The sequence below is a fragment of the Rosa rugosa genome, chromosome 1 (assembly GCF_958449725.1).
Source record: "Rosa rugosa chromosome 1, drRosRugo1.1, whole genome shotgun sequence".
Classification (NCBI taxonomy): Eukaryota; Viridiplantae; Streptophyta; class Magnoliopsida; order Rosales; family Rosaceae; genus Rosa; species Rosa rugosa.
This window is the reverse complement of record NC_084820.1, coordinates 10802158-10815986: the sequence shown is the minus strand read 5'-3', so window position 1 is coordinate 10815986 and position 13829 is coordinate 10802158. Positions and strand designations below refer to the sequence as shown.

General features: G+C 48.6%; 1 protein-coding gene across 1 annotated transcript; it reads left to right on the top strand.

Annotated features, from left to right (window-relative positions):
* The first annotated feature begins 4551 nt into the window (after nt 1-4551).
* LOC133741010 (uncharacterized) lies at nt 4552-6531 on the top strand. The gene has a single exon (XM_062168971.1). It carries the CDS (start codon nt 4552-4554, stop codon nt 6529-6531), a length of 1980 nt encoding a protein of 659 aa, XP_062024955.1.
* The last annotated feature ends 7298 nt before the right edge of the window (nt 6532-13829 follow it).

The following is a 13829-nucleotide window of genomic DNA, read 5'->3' as shown; positions in this document are numbered from 1 at the left end:
GTTCCAAAGCTTGTCTCTTAGATAACAAAAATAAAATCCATAAAATGGCTCTCCACCTCTCATCCCGTTTCCTTCCAAACCCGAGCCGCCATGGCCAAGGGCTGCATCTATGGCGCTTGGCGCGGAAGCCAAGCCGTGTTCTCCCGGCCTCCAGTCGTCATCTGCCAACAAACCAAGATCCTTTGTGGTCGACAAATCTTCAACCACGACCCCTCTTCATGAGGGAGATCTACTAGATCTCCCCTTCCAATACGGCTCACCGAATGGTTGCCGGATTGGGTGATGGATTGGCCGCCGAGGAGCTATCAAGGAGGCCAACGCAAATGAAGGTGAATCGGGCCCGACCGCGTAGAGGACGCCTCAAGGTATGGATTAACGTTGACTGGTGTTTGAAGCCGACAATTCAAGTCGGAGGGAGTCTGTAGCAATTGGTTTCTAGAGTTGTAGATCGCTGCACCAGAGGCCGAAATAAAAATCCACCAAAGACCAAGAATGACAAGGAATCTGCTCCTTCATTGAGTCTCACCAATTCACCATGTTCCTCTAGCCCTTCGGGTAAGGGTAAGGGGAAAGAGATTGAGTAATTTGTAAGGTGGTTTTTAGCTTGCTCTCTAAACTCTGCTATGTTTTTGCACTAAATATTTGATCCTCCTGGCGCACCACAATTGCGTGCATTCGCAAAGGGAGCCTCAAGTCAAAAGTATTTTTTGTAAGCCTAGTTTAGGTTTAGTTTTGGCAAGCTCTTTGAATAATTGAGCAAGATTTGTAACAGTGAATGGTACCGGGTGTCCATATGGACCGTTTGTATATGTCGTTCTGGCCATTCTATCAATGGAATTCATTTGAACTAAAAAAAAAAGCTTGTCTCTTAGATTCATATTTTTAAAAAATCTTCCATATTTAATTCGATTGGGCATTATTGGAAAATCATTAACAAATTATTCTCTCAAACCATTTCCTAATCTCAAGTCTTGAATTCTTTCAAACACCACAAATGAAAATGCTAAATTAATTTCATTCTATCCTAGAAAGAAAAATTAGTACAATTCTTTTTCCCACTGTAACATTTCGGTCAACCAAATGGGGCTTGTGAGTACTATGAAGAGCCAACTCCAAACAATGTGCCTGTTGTTAAGTTTTGCACGAAGTGGATCAATTCGTTGCAGTATAGTTGTCAATATATATCTGCTGGTATCAATGTTTTGCAATTAGCTAGGTAGTAATAAGAGCAAGATTCAAATTCTTTTAGGTCGTGTTTTGACCCAAGCAGCTCGTCAGACCGATAACGTCAGTTTGCCCCAATATCAAAATGAGACCTTGAAATTTACGTTGGTTGTGGGGGTGGTCAACGAATCTGACCCTACAATCAAGGCAATTAAAGAGAAGTAATGGCAGCAGTAAATACAACAGTTAATGTAGCCGTAACAGCGACGATAAATGCGACATTCAGTATGATAATCATGGCCGCCAATAAGTGATGGTTATTGCAAGAATGAATATGGTCTTAATGGCGGTGTGCCGCTCAAGTTACCACAACTTGCTATGCAAGTTTACTTGCAGTCCACGCCGAAATACATCTACAAATAGGCGGCTCGACGTCGAGGTAAGGCATCGAATTCCAATTCACTCTACTCCACTACTAAGAAACGTACTGACTTAGGCATCGGAGAGTTTTCTACAGGTACCCCCCTCCTCCTCGAGCCGACGGTCAAACTTTGAGTCAACGCTCGAGGGAAGCTTCTCGATTGTTCCCGGTCAGCTCCCGCTCCAGTCCGCATTCATTGGTGAGTCAAACTCCTCAACGGAATTTTTCGACACCAACAAGTGGCGCCGTTTGTGGGAAACACTTTTCCCTAAAAAGTGATGGCGGGAGCTGCTCCTGATGGGATTCCATTTCTGTCACTGAGGACTGGTAGTGACGAAATTCCTCCCCACTAGCAGCTAAATGGGTCCATCCCGAGCCCCATTGGTGACCTGAACTTGCCTCCAGCTGACGAGACGCAGAGGCTGAGGCAGGAACTCGAGCAATTTCGGAAGGAAAAGCGGGACCGCGAGGCCCGTCGTCGACGAAGACTGGAATGGTTCCTACAACTCGACAGTGATTCGTCGGACGACGACGCCATCAGCGATCTCCATCAAGCTAACAACGTGGTAGCAAACGCAGGCGCCAGCGGCGTTATCGGGGGAATCTCTGGCGGACCCCTCGTCGAAGGGGTGGGAGGCACGTCGAATGGGCGACAGAACGGCGGAGCCGGACTAGGCCAATCCAAGAGGGCGCGTAACGAATCATGGCGCGAGAAAATGGAAAAAATGATTGATGCATGCAGGCGCACCGGCCCAAGAGAATTAGCAGCGGAAATCGTAAGGGACGTTGGTAAGTCTCCGTTTACCGACGACATTCTAAATGCGGCAAAGCCCCGCCGATTTACCACGCCGGTATTCCACAAATACGACGGAACGACCGATCCAGTAGACCATATCAAAGGATACAAACAACAGATGTCCATCGAAACAACTGAAGCGAAATTAATGTGCAAGATCTTCCCTTCCAGCCTCACGGGGCCAGCGTCGACATGGTTCCAAGATCTCAAGCCGCATTCTATACCGGATTTCGACACATTGAGCCGCGCTTTCATTTCACAATACTTCTGCAATCGCAAGCAAAAGAAGGATATGGCGACTCTGTTCAGTACCAAACAGAAGCCAGGGGAAAAGGTAGGGAAATTTTTTGAAAGATTTAAAGCTGAAATGCGCCATGTGAACTGTGATCCCCAATTCGCTGCGATCGCCTTCCGGGAGGGGTTGCTCTTGGGGACGCCATTGTATGAAAGTCTACTGCGTGATCCGCCAAAGGACATGGATGACATCATCACAAGAGTTGAGGGAGAGATCAGAATTGAAAGAGCCAAAGAAGCACGCGAGGCTCGACACGTCAGAGTCGTTACCTCCGGAGAAGACAGAAGGCAAAATCGAGGCAACTACCCCGACGTGAGGCCAGATAACCGACGCCACTACGAGGTAAAGCCTCGAGCCCGTCAACCTAAGGAATGGTTCACCCTAAGCCCTACGGCCATATTCAGAAAGCACCAACATGAAGGGCTCTTCACGAAACCCCCACCTCAACCGGAGTCAAGAGACGCGTTCGAACGGGCCAAGTACTGCCGCCTCCATGAGGCGTTCGGGCACGGGTTGCCTAAGTGCGAGGCGTTGCGGCCATCCATCTCAGAGTTGATAAAGACAGGGAAGTTACGTGAATACCAATCCGACGACCAGGCCAATGGAGGTAGGGCAGCAGACAGGGTTGAAAGCAAAACCTCGAAAAAAATCACGGAACCAATCATCAGAGAAATATTGGCCATTCATGGAGCCCCTTATATTGCTGTGGAGGAGGAACTGCGCTTGAGGTCGGAAACCCGCCAGGTGGAGAAAATTCGAAGAGTATGCCAGATCACGGGCAGCCCCTCGGCGGGGCAAAGCGGGTCCCCCACACCAGTAATTAGCTTCTCCACGGCGGATACAGTTGGTATCCAGTTTCCCCACCGGGACGCCTTGGTCGTGTCTACCCAAATCGCGGATGCCCTCGTGCGGCGGATAATGGTTGACGCCGGGAGCAGCGCCGACGTCATATTCTGGGAAGCGTTTGAGCAGCTCGGATTAGACAAAACACTTATCCATCCCAGCAGAGCCCCGTTGACGGCCTTTGAAGGCTCTGAAACATGGCCGATGGGCGAGATTTCACTACCAGTGACGACGGGAGGGAAAACTGTGGAGGTCGATTTCGTCATTGTCATGAAGCCATCGGCCTACAAGCAGGTGATATCGGTTAGAGGCGATCAGCTGCTCTCCAAAAAACTGTATGCCATGGAAATCAAGCGCTCTCCGCCGTCGAATAAAGGTGAGGAGGGCCCATCGGCATAGCAATCAACGGAGGACCTACCAGAAGATGAGGAGCTTGAACCCGAACCCGAACCGGCGACCACTGAGCCGCTTCGGGAGGAAGCCCTCGACGCTACCGGCGAAAGGAAGGTTCTGGTAGGCACCCTCCAAACTGAAGAGGAACGAGCTCGCTTATTGCAATTCCTGCGCGAAAATCAAGACGTGTTCGCATGGTCACATAAGGATATGCCTGGAATCGACCCGGGCATTGCATGTCACAAGTTAAAAATAGACCCAAGCTTCAAACCTTACAGGCAACGTCAACGACGTTTCGCCCCTGAGAGGAACAAGATTATCAGCGACGAGATCGACCGCCTCCTCGAGGTAGGCTTTATACGGGAAGTTTGGTGCCCAACCTGGATCTCGAACGTGGTCGTGGTAAGAAAGAAGAACGGAAAATGGCGAGTATGTGTGGATTATTCGAACCTAAACAAGGCATGCCCTAAAGATTGTTATCTGCTCCCAAAAATTGACCAACTCGTGAACGCCACTGCCGGGTGCGAGCGTTTATCTTTTTTGGACGCGTACTCCGGTTATAACCAGATACCTATGGCCCCAGAAGATCAAGAGAAAACAACGTTCATTTCAGAACGAGGTCTGTATTGCTATACGGTCATGCCGTTTGGCCTCACCAATGCCGGCGCGACCTATCAGAGGCTCGTCAACCGAATGTTCAAAGATTTACTTGGAAAGACCATGGAAGTTTACATTGATGACATGGTGGTTAAAAGCAAACATCGGAAAGATCACATAGAGCATCTAAGGGAAGCGTTCGAGATATTAAGGCGGTACGGCATGAGGCTCAATCCGACCAAATGCGCGTTTGGGGTATCATCTGGACAGTTTTTGGGACATCTTGTGAGTAAAAGAGGGATCGAGCCAAATCCGGAGAAGGTAGAAGCCATCGTGCAAATGCGCGACCCAGAGACGAAAGAGGATATACAAGTGTTAACCGGTCGCATCGCCGCGTTGAGTCGCTTTATATCTCGACTAACTGACCGATGTAAACCCTTCTTCCGCGCATTAAAAAATAGGCAAGCCAATTTTTGGGGCCCAGAGCAGTCTGAAGCGTTAGCTAATTTGAAAAAATACTTATCCGGTAGACAATTTCTCTCTGTACCCCGCAACGGCGAGCCCCTCAGCATATACTTGGCAATATCAGATGTTGCAACCAGCGCCGCCTTGTTCAGGGAAGAGGGATATCGGCAGGAACCCATCGCATATACGAGCCGCAGCCTCCTAGATGCCGAAACAAGGTATTCTCCGTCCGAAAAGGTAATCCTCGCCCTGGTTACGGCAAAAAGGAAGTTGCGACAATACTTCAAGGGGCATAGCATCACGGTATACACCAATTTGCCAATTCGCGCCATCTTGTCAAAACCAGACACATCTGGAAGAATGGCCAAATGGGCAATCGAGCTAAGTGAATTTGACATTACATATAAGCCGAGGTCGGCACTCAAGCGTCAGGCGTTAGCAGATTTCTTGGTCGAGTGCCATTTCCCAGCACCGATCCCCGAGGTTTCATGGCAAGACCCATCCTGGGAGATGCACGTCGACGGCGCATCCAATTTCTCAAGAGCAGGGGCAGGCGTTTTACTTCAAAGTTCCGAGGATGTCCAAATCGAGTGCGCGATTCATCTCGATTTTCCGGCATCAAACAACGTGGCTGAATATGAAGCTTTGGTGACGAGTTTAACTCTGGCAAAGAAACTACGAATCCGACGCTTGCAGGTATATTCCGACTCGCAACTAGTTGTTGGATTGTCTAATGATGACTACGCCGCCAAGGACGAACGAATGTCCAGATATCAGGACTTGGTTCGAGATTTGATGCGCGGGTTTGAACAACTTTCACTGGTCAAAGTACCTCGCGAGAAGAATTCCCGCGCAGACGAGTTAGCTAAAGCCGCTTCAGGTTGCACGGAGGTCATCAACATCGTCAAGATCGAGGTGCTCGAAGGACCAAGCATTGAAGGTAACAAGCCGCGACGACAGGTCATGGCGGTCGAGTCAATTCCGAACGACTGGAAAGGACAAATTGTCAATTACCTTGAATTTGGCATACAGCCAGACGATCCAATTGAGGCCAGAAAGCTCAGGATGAAGGTTGCACGATACCTAGTTGTCGAAGACGAACTTTTTAGGCGCTCATTTTCCGGACCCCACCTTAGATGCTTGGGACCTTCTCAGGCAAGGCTCGTGCTCGAAGAAATTCACGAAGGGTCGTGCGGGGCGCACCTCGGCGGCAGGACCCTCGCACATAAGGTCCTCTCCCAAGGATACTATTGGCCATATCTCTCGCGGGAAGCCGAACAATATGCCAAGAAATGTAAGCAATGCCAACGGCACGCGCCGGTAAGCCATTCGCCTGCTGAAGAGCTTCATTCATTAGCTGGCCCATGGCCTTTCGCTAGATGGGGAATGGATATAGTTGGTCCCTTACCGCCGGCACCCGGCGGCCTCAAGTATGTGCTGCTTGCTACAGACTATCATACGAAATGGGTCGAGGTAGATTCATATGCCACGATTACGGGAGAGACAGTGGTGACATTCACATGGCGGAACATCATATGTCGATTCGGCATCCCGTGATATATCATATGCGACAACGGAACGCAATTCAATAACCAGAAGTTTAGAGCTTTCTGTAACCGACATGGGATTACGTTGCGTTTTTCTTCCAGGAGTTACCCACAAGGTAATGGCCAAGCCGAAATAACGAACCGTACCATTTTCGACGGAGTCAAGCGGCGACTAGAGCGCAAAAGAGGCAAATGGAGCGAGCAGTTGCAACATGTTCTCTGGGCTTATCGAACCACTCGCCGGAAGCCAACCGACGAGACTCCGTATGCCTTGACTTATGGAATGGAGGTTGTCATACCTACCGAAATCATTCTCCCTACAGTTAGGACTCTTACTGTTGAGAGGGGAAATAACGAGGAGCAAATAGCACGGCACCTGGACCTTCTTGACGAAAGGCGGGAAGCCGCCGCCATTCACCTTGCCAATTATCAGAATCAAGTGGCACGATATTTCAACAAAGGTGTTCGGCCACGTGTGTTCCGGGTGGGAGAGCTTGTTCTGAAAAGAGTGGTCGAGGATATCAAAGACCACGGCGCGGGAAAATTTAAACCTGTTTGGGAAGGGCCTTACCCCTCGCCGAGGGCGGGGGTGGGATGATGGACCACACCCTCGCTACAGGCAGGGGTGGGATGGCGTGCCTCACCCCTCGCCGAGGGCGGGGGTGGGATGACGGACCACACCCTCGCTACAGGCGGGGGTGGGATGGCGGGCCTCACCCCTCGCCAAGGGCGGGGGTGGGAGGACGAACCACACCCTCGCTTCAGGCGGGGGTGGGATGGCGTGACGAATTTTAATCATGCAGGATATAGGGTGTGTAACCGAACAGAAATGGGGGCAATCCTATCCCCAGATGTTATTAAAACGCAATGCGTGGCGGATAGACTCGCCATCACGGTTTGGTTTCCATTCTTCTATTGTTTTGCACAGCTCCTTGCCTCGAATATTTTACTCTTGTTTTGTTTTTCTTTCTGAGCGTTTGCAAGCACGGCCAAGAAAAACAAGGGGGCATATAGGAGAATGGGAGAATGGAATACGTGTCCAAGCCATGACGGCCTTTGCGGCCTTCGTCGTCGTCACCTGGGCATCATCACCTAGAGTGATGCTGAGGAGCTTAAGCCGACGACATGGCACCCTCGTCGAGCTACCCTTGCCGATTGCCGACGACGTGGCACCCTCGTCGAGCTACCCTTGTCGAAATGGATGCCTACGCCGACGAAGTGGCACCCTCGTCGAGGTACCGTTGCCGATTGCCGACGACGTGGCACCCTCGTCGAGCCACCCTTGTCGAAATGGATGCCTACGCCGACTAAGTGGCACCCTCGTCGAGGTACCCTTGCCGATTGCCGATGACGTGGCACCCTCGTCGAGCCACCCTTGTCGAAATGGATGCCTACGCCGACGACGTGGCACCCTCGCCGAGGTACCCTTGCCGATTGTCGACGACGTGGCACCCTCGTCGAGCCACCCTTGTCGAAATGGATGCCTACGCCGGGGAAGTTCAGTATCATGCGTTGTCGATATTCGGTGACGGCATCGCGATATCCATCTTCACGACTTTGAACGCTGACCTCGTCCAGAAACCTTTCTCGTCGATAACATTCGCGGAGCTCTACTTTCAGGCACTCCGCATGGTCCCTCGAGCGTTGAAGCTCCATTGACAAGTTGTGGACCTCCGCCTTCAGATTTCGCGCCTCTGACAAGGCATGCTCGAGCGAGTCCTGTAGTGCGAAGGATTCCTCTCTCAGAGTTCGAAGGCGATGAGATTAGGGACTTGTTCCCCTGTCAGTACTCATGCTCCGACGACGAGGGCGACTAGGACCGGCACGAGCTCTTGGGGAGCGAGGAAGACTCGCCTCAACATCGGCAGGATAATTCAGTACATCTTCGAGGAACTGGCGAGTGTCGAGATCAGATGAGAATCCCCCTGAGCGTTTGGAGGACCTGGACAGAAGGAGACAACTTTAATAGACTACCCATAGTAAAAGAAATAAGAGAGAAGTAAAGTAGGGAAGGAGAGAAACCTGTCAGAGGAACTGTCAGATGAAATCATAATAGGAGCTTGACGGTCAGGAGTGCGTTCCTCAGCACCAAAGATCTGTTTGCCACGTCCTACGGGAGAGTTGAAAACGATACGGATCTGTCTCTTTTGTGGAGCCATGGATACGGTAGGGAGATTCCAGAAAGGTACGAAGAAGATGATGTTCAAGTCAGGACAGTTACATAGCTATTTATAAGCAGAGTATGGAGATTTGAAGATTCAGAATTGAATTCCAGAATCCACAAAGTGATAGCCATATTATGAGATGGATATTAGCATTTAAAAAAACAATATTCGTATCTGAGGTGGCGAGAAACCAACGGGCAAGTATCTTTCAGACATCAGTATCGAATCAAGGATATCATCATTTAAGGTGGAGATTCTGCATTCATCATTATACCATGGGGGATAATGTAAACAAAATCGATGGGGGCGAGATTACAATCAAGGGAATTATGGCAGTATTATTGAAAGATTGAGACAATTTATTGGGTGAAATATACTCGACAACTCAACAAGGAGAGAAATACATAAAGCCACATTTAGAAAATACCGAATAAAAACCCTACGGATTCAATGAAAGTGAAAGTGAAACGTAATGTGCTATCTCCAACGCTTATTTGGAGCAAGGAAGGGATGATACTTCGTCTTCTCCGCCAGGCCCTTCAGAAGCATTCGACGCCGACGAATGAGCATCCCCTGGTAGCATGCCACTAATGGGAGAATAGTCCCTGGGGGCAAACCCGTAAAAGCAATCAAATTTGTCAGGCCCTACGTAACACCTATCATCCTCTTTAGTCAAAGCCTGGTTCCATCCAAGTCGGAAATGTTTGGCGGACACGCGCTTCATTTTGGCGACGCCCTTTTCAAACTCTTCGTCCTTACTTCGAGTGACCAAAGCCAAATCAGTTTTTAACTTCGCTACCTCGCGATTTCGGTCCTCGAGGATGAGGCTCAGCTGTGTCATTGACTCCATTTGGTCGTTTAGTTCTTTCTCCTTGAATTTTAGCACTTGGTCAGCCTTCTCAATACGTTGTTGCTGCCTGGAATGAAGAGCGTCGAGACTACGCAGAAAACGATAAGACGCCATGAGGGCCTGCATAAGCAAAAAGAAAGGTGGGATCAACGCATGCATACGTGAATAAAAACCGTACAAGAATAAAAATTTGAAAAAAGGGGAAGCGATACTTACATCAAGCTGGGAGGAGCATAGGTCGTCATAGAACTCCATAGCGCACTTGGGAGGCCTGCCCGATCTAGGGTTCGATGACGCCAAGGCGCCGGCAATGGCTGACGCCGCCAAGCCGTTGGAATCTAAGGATTCACCAGCCATGACGAAAGAGTTATCTCGTTTCTTAAATCGCAATTCCAGAGCTGTGGGAGGAGGAGGTTGCATGGAAGAGGACGGACCCGACAGGGGTGAAGGGGTGCTTGTCGGGGGCACATGGGTCCTCGAGGGAGCAACATCAGCGGTAATATCCCTCAGGGATGTCGAGGAGGGCGAACCACCACGAGGAGAAGAGTGCGGAGCTGATTGAGTAGGTGGAGCACGAGATGGGTCGTCACTAGTAGAGAGCTCCACAACCTTTTGCTTCTTCCGAGGAGGAGGAATCATTTGAGGGAGTTCCCTCACGGCGAGGAACAACCTTCCCTCATCAGTTTCATCGCCCTCAGGGTCATCCTCGAATCCTTCGGAGTTCACACTGTCGTCTTCTTCCTCCGCTATCGAAATTTCTGAGCAGGGAACGATTGATTTGAAGGCATCCTTAGCCTCAAGATATTCAGCAAACAGGGATTCACTGAGGTCGGTCCAGTAGAAGTGGCTTTCTATCTTCACAACAGAGAACGCTAAGGCTGCCCCTAACCTTGTACCAACCACGAGGCTTTGATAGCGACCGAATAAAGTCGAGGGGCGGCTGGATGTCATGTCAAGGAGATTCCCGCGAGTCACAAATTGAGAAGGATACCATCTGTGACCAACGAGGTGTCGCTCCAGCCACTCTACACGGTTTGGTGGAATTTTGGCCTTCGCTTGGGAAGGTTTGTAAGTTGCACAGCGAGCGGACAAAGGTAGTATGTGGATAAGCAGTACAATAAAAAGGGAACAAGATCTAGGCACTTACCAAGATCATCCGCAAAAGCCTTCGGGGGAAGGAGGTCCAATTCGAGAGAGCGCCAACCGCCGGTAATCATCAGAGCCCTGGATTTCCATCCTTGACAATTATTGGAAACCACGAATGCCTTCATCTTCGGAAAGGGGGTGAAGTTAAAATATCGGAACTTAATCACCCTGGAGCAGTTATAGAGATAAAGAAAGTTGGATAATCCCAATGAAACTTCCCATTTCCAACCCATGATCAAGAATGCCGACAAGAGGAGATAGGAGTTTGGGGTAAGCTGAAATGGGTGTACTCCAAGCACGGTCCACATAAGCTGGAAAACAGGGTGAATGGGGAATCGGATATACCGCAGCTGCTCATGGGCCAATATCAAAGCATCTTCAGGGATGTTTTTGTCGGTGTAGATGTCCGCATCCGCAGGAATCGCCGAAAGCTTAACTCCAGGCGGCAGGGAGAACACCTCGGCATATTTCTCCAGGATGTGATTTTCCGGCCGCCAGGGTGTAGGTTCAGTAGTTGACTCCGTATTCGCCCTCTGATTCCTCGTCAAGTCAGTATTTTTGAGTCGAGCCATGAAGGTACAAAGGACGAGCCTGCGAAAAGATGAGTGAACGCCCTCATAACAGTGGAATTAGGAGAATAAAACCCCGGAATGCATCACTACCATCATGCAAGATAGGGAAAGTCAACGGCAAAGGCTTACAGTCAAAGTACGGAGGCGAAAGTAAGAGGAATAGCAAGGAGGGGCCGCAGTCAACAGAACTAGAGGCAGAACTGCAGAAGAGGGGAAGGTCAACAAAAATACAATATATGTATGATTATATATATGTATATTAAAAGATAATAAAATAAGATGAAGGGAAGCAGAAGAAAAAAAGGAGCAAACAGCAGGCAAAGAAAGAAAAAAACAGAAAGGAAAGAGAAAATGCGATGGGTACCAGGTCGGGTCCGAGCTCAGGAGCACGGATCGGTGATGAAGGCCGACGGACGGAGGAGGCGCCGGCGAAGGCCGCCTGGCGCCGAAAAGTGGCCAGATTTGCTGCGCCGAGGCCGGAATGGCCTAGCCTAGGCCGATGATGTGCTACACGGGGCTGGAATCGGGGCCGGGTAGGAGCTGGAGCGACGACTCGACGGCCACGCGGGACAACGCAGGCCTAGAGTGATTGGGTTGAAGGCAGGAGGCGAGAGACCGAGCGGCTTCCAGGCGGAGGTGGAGAACTAGCCGTAGGAGGGGGCTTTTTGTAGGGAAAATGCATCAAAAAATCACGGGGAAATCAAGGGGGATTGCAGAGATTCTCGCGGAAGCAAGAGGCCGGAAAATCCGGCCGGAATCATGCCAGAACCGAGCTGGGTGTGCGCCGGATCGGGCCGGAGCTGGGTCGCACCGGAACCGGGCGCGAAACCGGGCCGAGATCGTATCGGGGTCGGGTCTGACCCGTTTAAAAAAAAAAAAACATAAATTGGGCTTGGGACGAGCTGAGTGTGACTGGAAATGGTTTAGAGATTGGGCTGGTGAAACCTGAGGCCTATTTGGGCCTTCTTTAGAGATGGTTTCCACGACAGGTGTCCAAAGGAGGAGCATGGGTGTCCAGAGAGGAAGTCTAGATTTTGGAAATTTCCTCTTTGGACAATCGTCCAAAGAGAAAATTTGGGGGCATTGTGGGGGTGGTCAACGAATCTGACCCTACAATCAAGGCAATTAAAGAGAAGTAATGGCAGCAGTAAATACAACAGTTAATGTAGCCGTAACAGTGACGATAAATGCGACATTCAGTATGATAATCATGGCCGCCAATAAGTGATGGTTATTGCAAGAATGAATATGGTCTTAATGGCGGTGTGCCGCTCAAGTTACCACAACTTGCTATGCAAGTTTAGTTGCAGTCCACGCCGAAATACATCTACAAATAGGTGGCTCGACGTCGAGGTAAGGCATCGAATTCCAATTCACTCTACTCCACTACTAAGAAACGTACTGACTTAGGCATCGGAGAGTTTTCTGCAGGTACCCCCCCTCCTCCTCGAGCCGACGGTCAAACTTTGAGTCAACGCTCGAGGGAAGCTTCTCGATTGTTTCTGGTCAGCTCCCGCTCCAGTCCGCATTCATTGGTGAGTCAAACTCCTCAACGGAATTTTTCGACACCAACATTGGTAAGCATTGAAAAGATCTGAAATGTTTATATCTGAGGTCTAAGAATTCAAAAACTAATCACTACTCGTCTCTGTATTTTTCTTTTAGGCCATATAACTGGTTCTTATTCAGTTGTTACAAACTCCACATATTTTTGCATTTTTTTAGCCATGTTCCATAAACGGGTAAATAGTCGCGATTCGCATTCATTTTTGGGCTTTTCAGTTATATCCTAATCACAACTCGATGTGGGGTTATAACTGTCCTGCAGTGTGAAGGGTCCAGTGTGTCATGGTCTTATCATGGACTTCAAAAACTGGTTTGCTTTCAAGATCCAGCCCTATGTCATTTTTCTATGGTACATTTTTTTTTATTATTACATAAACAAACTCAAATACTACAATTAGTCTTTCATAAGTCGAACTCACAATCTCTCACTTATGAATGAAAAACTATGCCACTAGACCAAATGATACCTGACTCTACGGTTTTTTTTTTTTTTTGGTTTCCAATTAAGTGAAAAAAAAAAACAGAAATTGCTTCTTCTTCTTGATCATAAGTTATTTCCAAAAGTTAATTGTCTTCTTCTTCTTTATTTTCTTATTCTTTGGACCAAGCTTTTCTCTTGCTGGGGTCATGAATTTTATTATGATTTGTATACTTATTACAAAGTTGACTTAAGGGCGCATGAACCTTCTCATTACCCCTATCTTATATGGTTGCTATCATCATTTCACGTTTTCAACGCCTTAAAAGTATTAATGAATGAGCTTACCAAAAAAAAAAAAAAGTATTAATGAATGAGACATTCCCTTTCAAGATCAGTTTCTTATTTTCTTCTAAAATATTGAGAATGAAAGGTATTTTAATTGTCGATTACCTCTGAGAATGTGGAGTTTGACCTAAATTAGAATAAATTTGATATTGCATTAGAGATCGGTTATTAGGTTTTAAGCTTTTCCTAGATCTTGCCAATTGATCTTGATTATATATAGGGCTAAATACTAGTTAGTACCCT

Bases quoted from the DNA above. Each gene is read 5' to 3' on its own strand.
- LOC133741010 (XM_062168971.1), top strand. From the start codon at position 4,552: ATGCCGTTTGGCCTCACCAATGCCGGCGCGACCTATCAGAGGCTCGTC.